Raw genomic sequence first — 19,401 nt, forward strand, 5'->3', positions numbered from 1 at the left:
CGCAGCACTCAGGAGGCTGAGGCAGAAGGCCTGCCTCAGCTAGCCTTATTTTAAGGCACAAAAGCTGGTCACTGACACAGTGTTTGCCTAACATACACAGGCCTTAGCTTCAATAGCTATTATAGGAACACTGAATTTTCTGCTCAATTTTTCTGAAAACCTAAAACTGCTTTAACAAATCACATTTCATTTTGGAGATGTGGCTCAGTTAATACAGTGTTTGCCTAGCATGCACGAAGTGCTGGGTTCAATTCCCAGAACTGCAGAAACCGAGCATACTGGTGCACACCAATAATCTCAACACTCAGGAAGTGGGGGTGGGAGGGTCAGGAGTGTGAGGCCACTCTGGGCTATGTAAGACCCAGTCTTTAAAACAAGCAAGCAAACAAAAAGATAGTCAAGTTTATTTTTTAAAACTATACCATACAAAATGTTACTAATGGTAGAATACCAGCGAAGTCCTGCAGCAATATTGGAACATAATATGGACTGCCTGGTCTTTACCATCCAGATATGAACCTAGCCTGGGTAATCAGCGCAAAGCCAAAACCCAACCCTGACACAATCCCATCGGAAAGGCATTTTATGCGGAGAGGTGATCAGGACTGAGAGCCTGCAGGCTGTGCCCACCCTGGCTGTCTCCCTGCAACAATTTTGAAGCAGAAGGCTTGAAAATTCTCCTTCCATTTTGAATTTTTAACTTCAACAAAGAATTCTGAGAATATTCCAACCATTCTCAACAGCTGTTCCCACCTTCTGGATCTAAGGAAAACATACAATGAGGAATAAACATTGAAGCAGAGAGAGTCCTGTCAGCAAGAGGCTGCCTACTGGTGTCTGTCCCTGGTAGATGCAGGCCACAAGGCCATTCTGTCCTCATGCGCACAACCGCACTTTAATCCCACTGGCAAAAACTGAAACAGCAGGGGAGAGTCAAGGAGGAAGTGTTATCACTCACCAAATCAGGAAACGACAACATGAGATTCCCATGTGCTTTAGAGAGAGAGAAAAATGAACACACACAAATGACAAAAGGGGGCGGGAAACAACCAGAGCATCTGCTTCTCATCAGCAAGCAAAGCACTGGGCAGAGGAGTGGCTGAGTCAACTGAAGTTTGGCTCCCAGGGTCTGGATGTCTAGCTCAACCAAAGCAAATCTCTTCAAGAAACTTTTGCGATGTCCCTGAGCCCCACATGGGGGTAAATTACTTCCGATGGAAAGCTGATCTGAGAGGGTGCCAGCCCTAGGGGATGCTCCTGTGTAAGTCTTCCACCTCCAGTTCCCACATGCTTTCGTGCACAGGATTGTCAGAAAGATCCGTCATCTTCACGGCCTGCAGGCAGGGCTCAGGACTACAGGTCTGAACCACCCCCATCACCATCACATACTTTCCTGGGAAGAGAAGAAAAGGACCTGGTGATGTTCGTATTAACAAGGCAGGTGGGGCAAACCACAAAGGCCCTGACTTCAGGGCCTTGGTCAGAGAAGGCAGATGGAGACGAACAGTTATCTAGGGCTCAGGGGATGAAGCTCAGAGGCAAAGCTCAAGCCTAGCATGCACTAGGTCCTAGGTTTGATCTTCGGCCCTGAAAAACAAGAGAAGGAGTAGCTGAGGGGTTGGCCTAGTTGGTAAAGGGGTTGCCACGCAAGCTTGAGGATGTGAGTTCAGATTCCCTGCATCCATGCAAAGAGCATGGCAGGGTAGTATGCAAATGTGATCAATGTCAAGGAAATGGAGACAGAAGGGTCTTTGGAGCTCTATGCTCCTGCTTCAACGGAAGACCCAGCCTCAAAAAATAAGATGGAGAGCAATCAAAGAAGACACTTGATGTGACCTCTGGCCTCCATATACACAGACGTGCAAGCACCCCCCCACAATAACATGCACACATTAATACAACCCTGACAGTACACACCAAAACAAAGGCAGCCAGGGATCAAAACAGATACATATATGAGCAATGAGATCACCACTTGACCTGGCGGATGCCGCCTTCGTCCTGCTGGCATATGCTTTTCACATGCTAACCTCAACAGGAGGCTCACTCAGCAGTCATGCCCCTGGAATGCAAGCAACTCTGGATTCCAGTGAATTAGAATTAAGGCACACCACCCCAGGCAGGGGCAGAAAAACTGAAGCTTTGCTTTCAGTCCCGTTCATGACTCAGTGCCAGAGTGAGTGACTGGTCTCTGTTCACAAGCGGGGCACTCCTGCAAAGCCACTTCCTGACAGCAGAAATGTAAATCCAATTTTCCCTCCCCACTGCCAAAACAACAACAACAACAACAACAACAACAACAACAACAACAACAACAACGCAGGCCAGGGCTGAGCACAGCCTTCCTCTCACCACCCACCACACACTGCGCCGCTGTCCCAGTCCCTGCACCCAACTGAATCCCAAGCCACACTGGGCACATAAGGAAGTCAACAGAAGAGCAGGCTGCCTCTAGATGATCTGACATATTATTAACCACAACTTCCTATTCCCAGGGGGAAGTGCCTCTCCTTGAAAGCGCAACTTGGCTAGTCATAAACCACACAAAATGCAATTGTGTAGAAAGTCCCTGTCACGGCAGGAAAGGCAGGCAGCCAGACCCCTGCATGCCCGGCTTCCACCAGCAGGAATGAGCTTGCATACAAGCCCAGGACTTGACTGAAAGAAGCCAGGGTCCACACAGGGATCTCTGAATTAACTCTACATCGAATACCGGCTGTCTTCAGTACATGGCCCCAAACCCTCAGAATTACAAGGCTGAAGACCAGGGGAGGCTAACAGAGCTGCTCTGTGGAGCTTGGAGACAGAAAATACTGCACAGCATACCGGGACCAGTTGAGCCCTGCCACCATATCCCTCTCCAGGCAGCTGTCCACGATGCCCTCTCCTTCTCCTTCACAGGGTCCTTCCACAGGTCCTGCCCACAATCAGGCCTTCACCCTCTCCTGTCTAGCTGACTGCAGACTCTAGCCCATCTCCTCCCCAACCACGTATGGCGGCTCCGGCATAAGAGCATCCCTGTCACGGTGCTGTGTAAGCAACATTGACCCCCCTGCAGCATGAACTACCCAACCTCACCCGCATTTCAGAGCCTGGAGGGAAACTGCTGCTTGCTCTAGAGGCGGGCAGGGGCAGGGCAGCAGTAAACAGCAGGCATCAAGGTTATTTAGTGTGCGTCATTCCCAAACTGCAGCCTTTCAGTGCTGCCGCATGGCGCCCCGTTCCCTACCTCCTGGTCTTTGCACATGCTGTTCAAAGGAGCTGGACAATCCACCACCCTACACAGACACGGGGTGTCCCAGTTCTGACAATGAACATCCTGAGGCTCAGCCACCCAAGAGGGTTAATTCCTAAAGATGACTATAACACAGCCTTTAGGGCTGTCTCCTCCAGGAAGCCTTCCCTGACCCCCTGGAGCCTTGAACATGTATACTCCTGTGCCTAGTTCTGTATCTACTTCTCCCAAATAAATACCAGATAAACCAACAAGGCAGAAGGACAAAAGTCTCTATATGCTCTGCAGCTGGAGGTCCAGGTGGCCTGAGGCAAGCAGTGGCAGCACCCAGAAGTGGCTAACACACGGTACGAGTTGGGACTTCTCTACTTCACAAACACTGAGGCAGGTACCATGAGCACCACTCAAATAAAAGAAAGAGCTGCCACTGCCCTGTGCACACACCCCCTGGGCTCACATCTCAATGACACCTTGCGTTCAAGTGGCCTTGTTTACTTCCCTGGCTCCCGATGACATGATTCATGAGCAAAAGGAAACAGTATGGACCCTGCCCCTGGGCACACAGGCTAGAGGGTGAGGCCAACAGGTTCAGCCCAACACAGAGACATGTGCTCGGCGCCAGGCTCATTCCACTGTTGGCACCAGGCTTAAGACACTGTCCAAGGCTGCCTTCAAGGGCCATTGCCTGGGATGGGACACAAAGCACCATGAATTGGAGCAAAGCCAAAGTCAAGGCCCAGGGCAGTCAGCTTTTCCTGTGAAGTCAGGCTTTTGTGGGTCACAGGCTCTCTGCACAGCTACTGGGCTTGTCAGTGACGCGGCGACCCTGACCTTTTGCAGATTCACAACAAATGCATTTCACTTCAATAAAACTTCACCTGCAGGTCTGATTTCAGACAGCATGTACTTTTCACACATCATCATTTTCTCTAGACACTGAAAAATGTAAAACATAGGCCAGGTACAGTGAGCGGCACATGCTTTAACATATGCCCGGGGGCGTGTAAGCAGGTGGGTGGATCTCTGTGAGTTCAAAGCCAGCCTGATCTACATAGTGAGCTCCAGGCCATCCAAGGCTGCAGAGTAAGACTGTCTCAAAACAAAACCAAAAAAAAAAAAAAAAAAAGTAAAACCTGGGCCAGTAAGACGGCTCAACAGGTAAAGGGACCTGCTGCCAAACCTGACAACCTGAGTTCAATCCCCAGGACCCACAGAACTAACTCCCACAAGTCGTCCTTTGACCTTTACATAAGTATTATTGCATCCGAGCGCGCGCGCGCACGCACGCACACACACACACACACACACACACACACACACACACACACACCATCACTCAAAATAAATAAATGTAAGAAAAATAGTTTTAAAGAGCCAGGAATGGTGGTGAAAACCTTTAATCCTAGCACTCAGGAGGCACAGGCAGCCAGACTTGAGTTTGAGGCCAGTTTGGTCTACAGAAAGAGTTCCAGGACATCTAGTGCCACACAGAGAAACCCATCTCAGGATAAAAGTTCAGTAATAAGGCACCGAGTCTGATTCCCAGCACACAACATACACATACACATTCTCTCTCTCTCTCTCTCTCTCTCTGTGTATGTGCCTGCTTTTAGTTTACAGGCCCTTTGAATTTGCTAGTCCTAAATTAGAGTAAGGCTGGAAGAGAAAGGGAGAGAGGAAGGAAGGAGGGTTGGGGAGGGATAGCAGAAAAGGTAACCTAAGTCTGAATCAAAAATAGCCCAGGTCAGACCCCCTGACCTAATTAATCTGTCTCTAGACAGAATCCAAGACTTTCTGAGCAGGAAGCACTCTTAAGAGTTTGGCCTGATTTCACAGAGAAGGCAGCCACAGAAAGGCAAGCCTGCTGAATCTGTAGGCTTCCTTTAGAAGCTTCCTGAGCATGTGTCCACAGAGTCAAATGCAAGCAGGCTTTGTCTATCTGGGTCACAGGTGCAGCCTTGCACCTTGCATCTCACTTGAGGCCTCATGCATGATATGTGTTCACCTGACATCCCTGGCCAACGAGATCAGACTCCAGGTGCCTAACGGCTATCTCTTAAAACATCTGGTTCTCAGGGCACCCAGGTGTCAGGCACTGGATCAGATCCTAGAGTCAGGTCCAAGCGCTGTAGTAGCTTGGAGGGCGGCCTCAAACCCAGCAATAGCAGCATCTCCTTGGGGAGTATCAGAAGCAAGTCTTGAGACTCAGAAAACCTGAAGGGATGGGCTTCAACAAGCTCCTAGGCAAATGTGCTGGTTGGTGCGCCCTCAAGTACAAGCAGCAGCTGCTCATGAACTCTCAATCCTAGCTATGTAGCTCTTGGTAGGAGACGGACAACCCCTCCAGGTACCAGCAGCTTTCCCAGAGAAAGGTCCACTTACCTTGGGACATTAAAAATGTACACAGGTGGGGCTGGGATGGGGCTCAGTTGGCAGAGTGCTTGCCTAGCATGCACAAAGCCCCGGGTTTGAGGCTCAAAATCACACGAACCAGGTGTGGTGGCATATGCCAGTAATCCCAGCACACTGGAGATGGAAGCAGGAAGCTCAGGAGTTCAAGATTATCCTCAGCTACACAAGGAATTTGAGGCTAGTCTAGGCTACATGTAGCCCCAGGCCCTCTTTACTTTTTGTTCTGAGACAGGCTCTCACTAAATTGCCTATATCGGCCTTAAACTCATTCTGCGGCTCAGACAGGCTTTGGATTTTGCCATCCTCCGGCCTCAGTCTCCTAGTATCGGGATGAATGGTGTGTGTGCCACCAGGCCGGGCTGGAACCTACATCACTGAACGCAGTGGCAGGTGTTGCTGTCTGTCCCCTGATGGCTTTGGGAGTCACTGACAGGGGTTGGGACGGGAAGGGTGGCGAATGCCAGGTGGGACCGCTCCGCCCCCTGGAGGGACAGCCCCCTGCTGAGCCGGTCCAGCTCACGTTACCTGGAAGAAGGCAGGGCCGGCCGCGTGGTACCCGCTCCAGGCCGCGCACGGAGAAGGCCCCGCTCGGGTCGCGCAGCCGCGCCTGGCCGCCTTCCGCCGCCAGCACGGTGCCCTGCATCCACACGGCCGCCAGCTCCAGCGGCGCGCGGCCCACGGCCGCCCGCGACAGCCGCCACGCGCCCGGGCCGCCCTCCGCGTGGCGCCGCAGCTGCCCTGCCAGCACCTTGAGTGGCGGCGACCGAGGCAGCCGTACGGCCCCGGGGCCACCTGAGGACAGCGACTCGGACGCCGCAGCCGCCATGCCGCGCCGCCGCCACTTTCCCGCCAACTCTGACCGACCGCGGGGGCTTGGCGAGCGGCAACCAATCAAGAGCGGGCCGGCCGAGTCAGTCAATGGCTAGGGCTGGGGGGCGGGACCGCCGTGCCGGGAGTGCGCATGCGTACTCCGAGTAACGGCCTGAAGCTGAAAAAGGAATGGGTTAAATTGAATTAAATAGAAAAATAAACAAACAAGCCCGGCACGCCTGTCAGCACAGCACTTGGGCAGGCGGAGGCGGGCAGATCTCCGTTTGAGGCCAGCCTGATCTACAAAGTGACTCCAGGACAGCCAAGGCTACACAGAGAAACCCTGACTCGAAACCAACAAACAAAACCCAAAAAATGAAAACAAAAGAAAGAAATATAAACAAAGACAGGAAGATAAGAAATTTAATTTTTCAAGGAAGAGCAACTATTTAAACCACGTCTCCACTGTAAAAAGTAAGACGTGCTCAACAATAGTTGTAGATGAGCCAGGCGGTGGTGGCACGTGTCTTTAATCTCAGTACTTGGGAGGCAGAGACAGGTGGATCTTTGTGAGTTCAAGGCCAGCCTGGTCTATATAGTGAGTTCCAGGACAGCCAGGGTTAGACAGAAACCCTGTCGGGGGTGGGGTGGGGGTTGTTGATTTTTGATAATCTAATCTTAGAGCCAAAATAAAAATGTGTGCCCTTAGCAATACATTACCACAGGAAAAGCAGAGACGGAAATAGATCCTTGAATCTTTTTGATAAGAGATCACATCTGCACACAGGAGAGAAAGTTCTAGAGGAACACTTTAAGCATGGCCCTAGACACTAACTGGTGAGCAGCTTTGGTTGTAATCTTTTCCTGCCTCATAGATAGTGCTGAATATGTGCTGGTAATTTAGGTAAGATATTTTTTTATCAAGCATCTTTAGAAATTGGTCTTTTGTCCAGACTATATATAGTACATTCCTGAAATTATCATAAGAGTTTTATCAGGAAAAACCTTTAAAAGGAAAATAAATATACATGTTTGAGTTTAATGATTAAAATTTTTATTTCAAAACAAGTTGTGCTGGTTCATACCCTAGCACTCAGGGGTTCAAGATCATCCTTAGCTACTCAGTGAATAGGAGAGCCGACCTGTGACCTTACTGTGACCTTACGATCACAGTAAGTCCAAACATCACAATAAGGCAATTAAAACTTCCTCTTTCCGTTAGGGATAGAGCTTTACAGGAGATTGTTTTCCCGGTATGCTCGAGGCCTATGTTTAATACCCAAGGATGCCCTCTTTCAACAGGGCTCAGAAAGTAAAGTCACATGCCACCAAATCCGTTCCCAAGATCCACAAGGTAGAAGGAGAGACTTAACTCCCCAAAACTGTTCCCTGACTTCCGTAACTGCGCTGTGGTACACATGCATCCTACCACACACAGTCAAGAAAATGTAAAATATCTTTTAAAACGCACAAAAAGCCTTGGCATGTGTATGTCACCTGTAAAGTGACTACGTTGTCACGAAGTCTTCTTGCACAGTTTAGTATTCTGAGATCAGGAACACTGAACACTGAAATGGAAGCCCATGCTTCTAAATGGTGACAGCTGACCAGGAAACGACAAACACAGGAGGTGGCCGGTATACCAGTTACCCCATGTGATCACTATACAAAGTACATGGCTATCAGAATATCCGCCTGTTTCCTATAAAGAGGTGCAACTAGTCCACGTAAGGGGAAGTACGTTTTTAGAGGTAGAAGTAACGCTCACGAAGGCAATGAGGACAGCCAAACTGCCCTTTCTTTTTTATTTGATTTTTGAAAAGTTACTTATTTTTATTTGGGGATGTGCACATGTCACAGAGCATGTGTGGAGGTCAGAACACGGCTTTTGGGAATCTGTTCTCTCCTCTGCTGTGTGGACCCCAGGGATCAGGCTTACTGACTGGCACCTTTACCTGCTGTTCTTGCCAGCCTCTCTCTCTCCCTCTGCCTCCCTCCTCCTCCCCATTCCCCTCTTTCTCTCTTGTTTTTTTGTTTTTTTGTTTTTTTGTTTTTTTTGAGACAGGGTTTGGCTGTCCTGGACTCACTTTGTAGACCAGGCTGACCTGGAACTCACAGAGATCTGCCTGCTCTGCCTCCCAGAGTGCTGGGATTATAGGCATGCACCACCACATCTGGATACCTTTCCCTTGATTATATTGTTTTTGTTCCTTTTTTTTTTTAATTTTAAATGGACGTCATACTGAAATGCTAACATTTTTAATATATTGTCGTAAACACAGTAAGATTAAAATTAATGACCACATATCTTTTTATATTAAAAAAAGATTTACTTTTTTAAAAATATGTATTGATACTTTTTGTCTGCATGTGTGTCTGTGTGATGGTGCCAGATCCTGGAGTTACAGACAGTTGTGAGCTGCCACATGGGTGTGGGGAATTGAACCTGGGTCCTCTGGAGGAGCAGCCAGTGCTCTTAACTGTTGAGCCATGTCTCCATACCCTCCTTTGTTTCTCTTTTTGTTTGTTTGTTTGCTTGCTTGCTTTGTTTTGTTTTCTGAGACAGGATTTCTCTAACAGACCCAGATGTCCTGGAACTCACTCTGTAGACCAGGCAGGCCCCAAACTCAAAGATCTGCCTGCTTCTACCTCCCCCGAGTGCTGGGATTAAGGTGTATACCACTACTGCCTGGCTCCCCGGCCCCCTCCATTTAATAACATATAAATGTTAGGTCTTAAAGAAACTCAGGACAAATAGCTAATTGAGGTACCTATGAGCATATCGAAGATTCTAGCCAGTTCTCCCAGCATCACTTAGTACCTATGGCTCCTCCCAGAACTTCTTACCCTACCCCCCTACCCTCAACCTCTCTTGCCCAAAGGCTGGCCTTCCTTTTCCAGCTTCAGATCTCTACAAATCTCTGCCATTTTGCCTATTAGCTCTCTCGGTCTCCTGGCTTGCCCTTGGCCTCTTAGTCTGTGGCTCCCTCTTCTCTTCCTCTCTTACGACCTTCACCTCCTTGGCTGGGTCTAGTCTGCTGACCATGTTTAGCTGGACCCTTCCAGATGCCCCTGGCTGTTCTCTCCCTCATATCTACAATAAAACCCCCTCAACTATACTTAGGAGCAGTCATGTCCTCATTTTCATTCAATAAATGTAAAAGGTGAAAGAAGAAAAGTTGGTTAAAGTTACTAACTACATTAGCCCCTACACCACATTAAGTCTACATTACCACATCATTCAGGAAAGAAATATACGCTGTAGAGAACTTAGCTGAGGAAGCTCTAGAATGGGAAATCACTGTAGAACACATTCAAGGACGTCTATTGTTGACTCCTGGGTATACTCACATACAGATTTTAAAATATGTAAGTGCATGTTTTTGACATAAAGATAGTCTTTGTGGCGGTTTGAATAGGTATGGCCACCATAGACTCGGATGTTTGAAAGCTTGGCCCAATAGGAGTAGTGCTATTAGGAGGTGTGGCCTTGTTGGAGTAGGTGTGGCCTTGTTGGAAGAAGTGTCACTGTGGGGGTGGGCTTTGAGTTTTCCTATGGCTGTGCTATGCCCAGTGTGGTACAGTCTCCTACTGCTGCCTGGGGATCCAGATGTGGAACTCTCAGCTCCTTCCCCAGCACATGTCTGCCTGCATGCTGCCATGCTTCCTGCCATGATGGTAATGGACTAAACCTCTGAACTGTAAGCCAGCCCCAATTAAATGTTTTCTTTATAGGAGTTGCCTTGGTCATGGTGTTTCTTCGCAGCAATAAAACTCAAACTAAGACAGTCTTGTATCTCGTTTTTCCTTAGTAATTAACATCTTTCCACATCATTAACATCCACCTGCTTTCTCTCGGAAGGTTGCATAATATTCTATTTGACTTATCACATGGACAGCATTAAGGCAATTTATAAGTATTCATGTTACAACTATTGATTTTGTGAGGCTAAATCTTTGTGCTTACATCTCAGATAAAAATTTTAGGAAATTATTTCCTAAAAATTTGGTGCCAATCAGCAGCTGCTGATAGCCATGAACTCATGATCCCCCTGCCTCCGTTTCCCCGAGCTGGAATCATCAGCATGCACCAGTGTGGCACTGGGATTGAACCCAACATGTCATACACAACCAGGCGAGTTATACTGTCCAGGGACTAGTTCTTTTTTGGTTTTGTTGAAGTCACAGTTTCTCTCTTGGCTAGGTCATGGCCCTGGGCTTCAAACTCAGAGACCTGCCTGCCTCTGCCTCCTGAGTGATGACATTAAAGGCTTGTACCACCACCTCTGACCAGGAACCAATTAAGAGACTCGTTGTCCTCACAGGGCCTTCCATAGGAACAGGCATCCACAGCTTATTCAGCAAGAGTTCTGTAAAGCAATAAAAACATTAAGGGGCTGGCAAAATAGCTCAGCAGCAAGAAGCCTGCTATCAAGGCTGATGACTTGATTATCCCCAGGACCCGCTTGATAGAATGGTAGAAGGAAAAACTGACTCCCACAAGTTTCCTTTAACCTGCACCTACACTGCACTATAGGAACACACACACACACACACACACTGGGGTGGGGGGTAAAATCAGTTAATTAAAGATAGTAAGTCAGGCTCTGCCCTTGGGACTCTGAAGGGAGTATCCCCACAGGCTGCTAAGATCCTGGAAAGGCTATTCCCCAGGGGTGAGGAAGCTCTGTGGCTTGCTCACAGACATTCACCTTGACTGTTCCATCATGCTGGAGGGGGAACTGGTTCCTAGACTGAGCCAGCAGCCAGGAAAACCAAGTGAGCCCATCCTTCCACACCAGGGGCCCTGCTGGTATCCAGAAGCCTGATAAGTGATGTGGGGAAGCAGCTGGGGTGAAACAGAGGCTCCTGGGAATCCCCCACCAGTCGCTGGGCCTCCTGATGGCTCCCCAGCACTCTACCACAAGGTTGCTGACAGGAATTCCCCCAAACCCAAGCCTGAACATGGCCTGAGAGTGCAATTTCCTCTCCCAGAGGATAGATGTTCCTCGTGGGAGCTATGTGCCTGCCTCGGGAGGAGACAGAAGCTGTCAAGGTTTCAGAATGGCTAGGATGAAGGAGAGATAGAGGGGTTGGGGCAGAGGATGCGGTGCCTACAGGACCCCCTTTCTTCTTTCCAACACTTGTGCGTGTGTGGTGCATGTCCATGCGGGTCTGAGCATGTGCACATCAAGCATGTGTACATGATGATAGCGTTCCTACCTGTGGAGGCCAGAGGCTGTTGATGTCCCATCTCTTCCTTCATCACTCTCCTCTTTGCCATATTTTCTTTCATGTGTTTGTGTGTGCATGCATGTGTGTGTCCCTGTCTGTCTGTCTGTCTGTCTGTGTGTATGCCAGAGAGACACTGTATACCGTGGAGCTCAGAAGACAATTTGCAGGAGACAGTTCTCTCTCCTTCCACCATGTGGGTCCCCTGGTGGATCTCTGATGGCCGTGGGTGACAATGAGTCCTTTCTCATCGAGCTCCCTCATTACTCTCAAATTTTTGTTTTTGTTTGTTTGTGTTTTTTGAGACAAGGTCCCACTATGTAACCCCAAGTGGCCTGAAACTCACAGTCTGCCTGCCTGTCTCCCAAAAGGTTAGGGTTAAAGACATGCGCCATGTCCAGACCCACATTTTTCTTAAACAACTTTAATATTTTTCATTATTTCTGGTAACTTCTGTGTGGGTATATGCATGCTACAGTGAGCGTACAGAGGCCAGAGGGCAATCTCATGGAGCTGATTATCTCCTTCCACCTTAACGTGGGTTCCAGTGCCGAATCCAGGTTGGCAGACTTTGACTTCGAGCTCTAGACACTGAGTCGAGACTCCTTTGGGAGGCCAAAGGACGCTTTCACAGAGGTCACCAAAACCACCAGAAAACACAGATGTTTACATTATAATTCATAACAGGAGCTGAATTAAACTACAGTTGTGAAGTAGCAATGAAAATAATTTTATGGTGGGGCCACCACAACATGAGGGTCATAGCATTAGGAGGGCTGAGCGCCATGGCTCTAAGCCATTTCCCCAGCCCTCTACCATAGATTCTGAGACAGGGTCTCTTCCTGAACCTGCCTAACTCGTCTAGGTTGATTGGTCAGTAATCTCCACAGCTCTGCCTCCCCGGGGCTAGAGTTCCCAGCCCACGCTGCCACACCTGGTTTTTCATGAGGGCACTAAAAATTCGAACTCGTTGGCCAGTAAGCCATCTTCTCAGGCCCAGTGCCGCCTTGTTTTACTCCCTGGCATGGCTGAAGCAGCTGAGGTTTGGGCCAATGACAAACCTCAGGCTGCCTGGCTAGGGAGTGGGCCACCAGAACTGAGACACAAGGGCACGCGGGGCCACTTCAGCTCTTCACCTATGATTTCTCTGCTGATGTTTCTAGCGCTCTGTTTTGTGTTATCCCATCATGCCTTGCCCTACTTTCTCTCAGCTGAAACCTGGCTTGGTCCTCAAATGACTGCCAGCTTTTACCACGTCCTATCTGCAGGGAGCCAGTCTGGATTTCTTGGTACCAGAAGCAGTGCCCTACTCTTCCAGGCAAGTTTGGGTGTGTTGTGGGGTACTGATGTCCAGAGAATCCTTTGTTGTAGGTGTCTGTCCTGTGTTCTCTGCCAGATGCTGAGTGGTATCCTATCCCTCCTCAAGTTGTGACTACTGAAACCTGTCTTCAGACACTGCCGACTTCCGTGTGTGTGTGTGTGTGTGTGTGTGTGTGTGTGTGTGTGTGTGCTTGAGTGTACATGTGTGAAATCATCCTGAGAGTATCATCCTAAGCAACCTGCTTCACTCTGCTTCAGTCCATACTGGAGACTGCCCATTTCACAAGCAATGCCAAAAGGCTCAAATTCAGATGCCAGCAGGGGCCCAGCAGGTAACTTTGGCAAAGAGACAGACCTATGCCAATGCCGTTCAGCCACTGGTCACCGTGCAGGAAAGCAGGTGGGCCTGGGGTTGTCAGATTCATTGTTTTTGTTTTTGAGACATTTCTATATGGGACAAGGTGTCCATGTATGTGTCCGTGTCCATGTGTATGTGTGTGTGTGTGTGTGTGTGTGTGTGTGTGTCCGTGCACACGTGTGTGCATGCGAGTGTGTGTGTGTGTATGTGGGTAGGACAGAGGTGAACCTCCATTATCATTCCTCAAGAGCAGCTCACCTTGTTTTGTTTGGGTTTTTTGTTTTGTTTTGTCTTTGTGTTTTCAGACAAGGTCTCTCACTGGCCGGGAGCTCTTCACATAGGCCGTGCTGGCAGAGTCGAACTAGCAAGCTCCTGAGATCACTTGCTTCCACCTCCCCAGGGCTGGGACTACAAGCATGTCTCACATAGTGAACTTTTTCACTTGGGTTCTGGGGACTGCACTGAGGTCCTCACGCTTGCACTAAACACTTTATAGACTGAGCAGTCTCCTTAGACCTTGGCACTGTTTAATGTTTCCTCCTGGTGGAGAGATGACTCAGTGGGTAAGACTATCTGTTGGCTTTGCCGTGGCCCTAAGTTCAGGTCTCAGCGCTCAGGTAATGCCAGCTCCAGTGGACCTGATGCCTCTGGGTCAGGCAGGCACCTGCCAAGGCACACACACAGTGATAACTACAAATAATGAAAATACCCCTTTAAAAAACCCTGCTAATAATGAAAACTGTAAACCGAGTTAATTGTAAACCCAGGGTCACTGAGAGTCTGCTGCTCACCTGAGCTGTGTGCCTTTGAGCTCGTTTGGTTGCAAGGGTTGTGTGGGAAGAATGGCCAGTCCAGGACCTGTGTGAAATGCTTTCCCAGCTCCACAGCTCTACAAACTTCACTGTCACAGCAGGCAGTGGTGTAGACATGTTGGGAGAGCCTCTCCTCCCTGGGTGCCTTGCAATCCAGCACCAAAAGTTCTCTTCCCACACTTCCCAGCATAAACAAAGCCCTTTGGAAGGGCTTTCCTGCCACTGTTCCAGAGACGACAAAGGTGAGCAGGGTGGAATGATGGTCTGGACTCCACACTCACCCTTCCTATTTACCAGCTCCTCGGCACACCGGGCTGGTGTGCCTATGTGTGTGTGTGCATTCGTGTTTGTATGTGTGTGTGTTTGCTCTGCCTGATTGCTTTTAACTGAAGGAACTGCCCTAGGAGTTTATTCTAGAAGGGTATCTGCACAGCCCATTCATGGGGGCAGTAGCTTCGGACTCCTGTTGGAGCGCCACACCAGGTTCTGTGAGTGTTCATCTCCTCCTCAAGACCACCATGGCAAGTCAGTGTTTACCTCAAGTCCACTTCAGAGATGAGGAAGCTGAGGCTGAGCAGGGGAGGTAGCCTGCCTGAGAGTTTCAGCTAGCATGGTATACGTTCATCGGGAACAGAGGGCTCTCTCAGGTGTCTGCACTCCAGGGTGGGATGCCTGACCAACCAACTCAGCCTCTGGCCTTCGAGTGTCAGCAGGGGAGAATTCCATGGGAATGTTTTTGTTTTACATATTTTTTAATGAATAAAACATGTCTTGGCTATTAGTTGCTGGAATGCCTCAGGTATGTGAGGGGGCTGTGCACAGACGTTTGCCGTCTATTCTGAAATGCAGCAGAGAATCCTGTGGATGGTAAGTGGGATGAGGAAACAGTGGCATGGGAGACAGGGAGAGCCTGCTGGCTGTGAGGTATGTATGGCTGTTTCCAGCTCAGTTCTTTGAGCAATACAGTCTTAGCTGGGCACAGTGGTACACCCTGTAATCCTAGCACTTCGGAGGTGCAAACAGAAAGATCATTATTTCAAAGCCAGTCTGGGCTATATGAGACTTGCCTCAAACAACAATACAACAAAACCTCCACTCCATGGGGGTGGGGTGGCTCATTCCTGTGATCCTGAGGAGGCTAACACAGGAGGATTGCTTTGAGTTTGGGGTTAGCCTGGGTTATGTAAAGAGTTGCAGAGTAAGACTGTGTGTCAAGGAGTGAGGGAGAAGAGAAGACCAGAACAACAACAACAAAAACTCTGTAGAGATGTTGAGCGTAGTCTGTGGCACAGCTGGAAAGTCCACCAGTCCTTCTGGAGCCATCAAAGAAACCACCCTGGTTTGTGCACAGCACCAAAGTGGAAGGTTGGGGAGGGGCCCACAGAGACCTGGACAAAGTCAGGTGCTCACCAGGCTCAAAGGTCACACGCTACGGGTTACGTTAATTTGATATCCGGGAAGAAGCACGCTATAAGAAAAGAAAGAAAAAGATAAGTTACCTAGGGCTGAGGGAGGGGAGGGGGTGACAGTGAAGGGGCAGGGAGAAGGACGGTAGGATGATGGGATTGCTTAGCACACTGGCTGTGGTGGTTACAGGAATCTGAGCTGTGTAGAAGTGCATGGTACGGGTCTGCTGAGATGCTCGGCAGATAGAGGTGCTTGCTAGGAAAGCCTGTCGACCTGAGTTCCCTCCCCAGAACTTAAGTAAAGTGGAAGGAGAACACTTTATCCTCTGACCTCTACACGCATGCTGTTGACGAAAGCATCCTCAGCCCCATTCAAACAATAAGAGTAAATAAAGTAGTGTCATGACCTATGATCTTAGGACTTGAGAAACGAAAGCAAGAGGATTATTCAAAGCTGGTCTGAGCTACACAGACAGTGGGATACCAGCCTGGGCTTCATAAATAAGACCTAGTCTCAAAACAAAAATAAACAGAACTCTACACACACACACACACACACACACACACACACACACACACACATGAACTCAGAGAGATGGTTCAGCTGTTAGGGCAACAGGAATTCAATTCCCAGCACCCATATCAGGCAGCTCACAATCAGTGCTTTTGGCCTCCTCAGGCACCCACACTCCCTGTATGTACCCAAAGGCACACACATCTTACACATAATTAAAAAGAATAAATACTAGAAAAATAAGGGAAATAAGGTGGAGAGTGAGAGAGAGAAGATAGACATTGGACTCTGGCACTCATACACATGTGTGTGGGCACATCTGCACATGCATGTTCAAACACATCAAAACGGGCACATGCACAGCCACACATAAATAACAACACTAATAGTAAAGTTTCAAGCACCACATACGGATCACTGAGTGCTAAGTCGGCCTTACAGAAAGAGCCTAAACCTTACAGGTGAAGAAACCGCCGTGGCGCAGGGGTTAGCAGGGGTCACTCACCTCCAACACCTTCTCCAGAATGTGTGTTAAGGAGGGCTAAACATTATCCAAAGTCGCCTAGGGTTTAGACCATCTGGTCAGCAGGTTCTCCTCTGTCTTGGGTGTCATTGGGACAGTGTAGGCCTGACTTCCAACAGCATACTGTCCACATCAGCAAGGGAGCCTGGTGTGGGACTCCGTGTACCCTGTGACACCAGTATGATCTTTCTGTGTGAAGACTCCCTTATGGAATAAACAAGAAGCTGGGGCCAGTGTGTTAAAACTGTAACAGCCCCCTTTTCTGGTAATAACCCCAATTCTGGGAAAGTGAAACTGTCCCAGAAAAATTGAGACTGACATTGTCTGCCATGTACAGAGGAAGAAGATGCCTCTGAAGCTGGGTGTGGTGGTGCACGCCTTTAGTTCCAGCCCTCGAGGGAGAGGCAGGCACATTGCCGAGTTCGAGGACAGCCAGGGCAACACACAGAAACCCTGTCTCTGAAAAAACAAAACAAAACAAAACAAAACAAAAAGACGCTCCTGAGTAGACAAAACCAAACCGCCTCACGTCCCGAGGAAAAAGGAGGGTGGGGTGGGAGATGGCTAGTTGGGTGAGGACCTGAGTTCAAATCCCTGTACTCATGTAAAAGACCCAGGTGTGGTTGTCTGTCTGTCATCCCAGTGCCAGGAAGACAGAGACAGGATACTGGTGCTCACTGGACACCTAGTCTAGCCAAATAATCCCTAGTCTCTGAGAAACCCTGCTTCAAAAACTAAGGTGGCATTGGGCTGGAGAGATGACTCAGCAGTTAAGAGCACTGGGTGCTTGTTCAGAGGTCCTGAGTTCAATTCCCAGCAATCATTTGGTGGTTCACAACTATCTATAAAGGGATCTGATGCCCTCTTCTGTCTGATGCTCTTTTCTGTCATACAGGCAAATAGTGTACTCATATACATAAATGAATAAATCTTTAAAAAATGAGGTGATAAGCAACTGAGAAATACAACCAATTATGATCTCTTGCCTCTGTGTACATGTGCGCACCCCCCACAATGTGCATGAACCCCTCCCCCCATAAAGAAAACAAACAAACAGAAAATGCAAACATGTGGCTTGGAAAGGGCCTCCCCATAGCAGCAGGGAAATTTTTGTGAGTGGCTTTGGGAGAAGTACAGTGAGGAGTCAGGGTAAACAGATCACCATTTGAGGCTAAAGTCCCAAAGTGGTTCCTCCTAACCTCCCTGGACGGAGGCTTTGGTGGCAGAGGGAAAGGACCCCCAGCACAAAATTAGAGACAGCCGTGCTCTCCCAGCCAGAACGCTAGTAGGGCTAAGGACTCGGGTTGTGCTCTGAAGTAGACCCAGCTGGGAATAAGGCAAGCATGAGTTGCTGGAGACATTATTTTTAAAACACTGACCCCTGAGGCTGCAGAGTTGCGTCAGAGAATTTGCATGAACCTGAGGCTGGGCTAAGAGGCTAGCCTTCCCCGGGGACCTATGAGCAGAGGTCCAGCTGCCATGGGGCCAAAATAATGTCAGCCCCAGCATCCAGGACATCAGCTACCAAGACAGGGAGCTGGAGAAGGCTGGGGCCCAGCCCAGCTGAGAGCTGGAGAAAGAACTGGTGGTCTGATGACAGGAGCCCCAGGAGGGAACAGCCAGTGCAAGGCCCTGAGGTGGAGGTGCCTGGTGCAGAGTGAGAGAAAGGAGACAGCTTTGGAGGCATGGAGACAGGCTGGTCTAGCTTGGGTGAACTTAAGGGCCACTGGAAGGAAACTGGATTTTGTTGCCTGGAGGGTGGGGTGAGGTATGATGGGCTTTTTCTTCCTGACACATGACTCTGGCTGATGTGTAGAGAAGAGATACAGTTGAGAGAGGCAGAACCACAGAAGTGGGACATGGAGCAGGCTTACTGCAGCATGGTGCAGGGCCTGAAAGAGGCCCTGGGCCAGGTGAAGCCAAGGTTGGGGACCTGGCAACCGGGTCCATGCAGGTGATCTTGACAGAGCAGAGACGGATCTGAGTGAGGGTACCTCACCAAGATTCTACCTCCTTCCGCAGGAAGCTTGGTGTGTGTGTCGCTCCTACTTCAATTTTCCTCTCCATCCTGGCAGAATTCTGTGCCCAAGGCCCCAGCACCCTTCCCACTCTTTCCAGCCTGTGGAGACCTTAGTGACTTCGGGTGTGCAGTCCCTCCTACCTCAGGACCCTTGCTCCTCCCTCAAGTGGAGAGGGCCTCAAGATGGCTGCTCTAGAGTCAGCACAGATGTGCTGACCTCCAAACTCGCCAGCTCCCAACTAGGACTCTGAGTGTCTACAAGGGCCTCAGTCTCGCTCTTTGCAGAGTGGGTCTCTATAGGAATGGCAACGTGCATGCTACTGTGCCTGCTCCCTTTAGAGACTGTATTTCTGTTACTGAGAGAGACCTGAGTCCGAGGCCCACACACAGCCTTGGAGCAGGTTCCTACTTGAACTCTCCTGGCCAGCTGGGCCCTGTAACCTCAGGGAGAGGCTAGGGTCTTGTTTAAAATGCAACAGAAGCCAGGTGTGGTGGCAGATATTTGAAGCCTGGAAGCAACTTGAGAGGCTGAGGCAGGAAGCTATTAAGTTCCAGGCCAGCCCGGGCTACACAGCAAAGCCTTATCTTAAACTAACATTAAAAAGGGTTGGGAATGCAGCTCTGGGGTAGTCAGCATTGAAAAGCTGCAGGCTCCATCCCCAGCAATTGCTTCTCCTCCTTGGGCTCTGGGAGAAAGGAGCCCCACATCTCCCAGGCAGCCCTGCTTTCACCAGTGCGTGACCTCCCTTGGGTGCCTGT

At 49.3% G+C, this 19,401-nt stretch overlaps 1 protein-coding gene across 1 annotated transcript; it reads right to left on the reverse strand.

Moving 5' to 3' along the window:
• Nucleotides 1-398: 398 nt before the first annotated feature.
• Rmi2 (RecQ mediated genome instability 2) lies at nt 399-6,473 on the reverse strand. Its single transcript, XM_055597776.1, has 2 exons — nt 6,173-6,473; nt 399-1,393 (listed from the first exon to the last, which is right to left on the reverse strand). Exons 1-2 carry the CDS (start codon nt 6,471-6,473, stop codon nt 1,245-1,247), a joined length of 450 nt encoding a protein of 149 aa, XP_055453751.1. The 3' UTR covers nt 399-1,244.
• Nucleotides 6,474-19,401: the final 12,928 nt, after the last annotated feature.

This window comes from Psammomys obesus, unplaced genomic scaffold, assembly GCF_907164565.1.
Source record: "Psammomys obesus unplaced genomic scaffold, mPsaObe1.curated_primary_1811, whole genome shotgun sequence".
Lineage (NCBI taxonomy): Eukaryota > Metazoa > Chordata > Mammalia > Rodentia > Muridae > Psammomys > Psammomys obesus.

Excerpts from the sequence above, each read along its gene's own strand:
- Rmi2 (XM_055597776.1), bottom strand. The coding sequence starts at position 6,473 with ATGGCGGCTGCGGCGTCCGAGTCGCTGTCCTCAGGTGGCCCCGGGGCC. Across the intron at positions 1,394-6,172 it reads CCGGCCCTGCCTTCTTCCAG|GAAAGTATGTGATGGTGATG; the intron begins GTAACGTGAGCT and ends TTCTCTTCCCAG.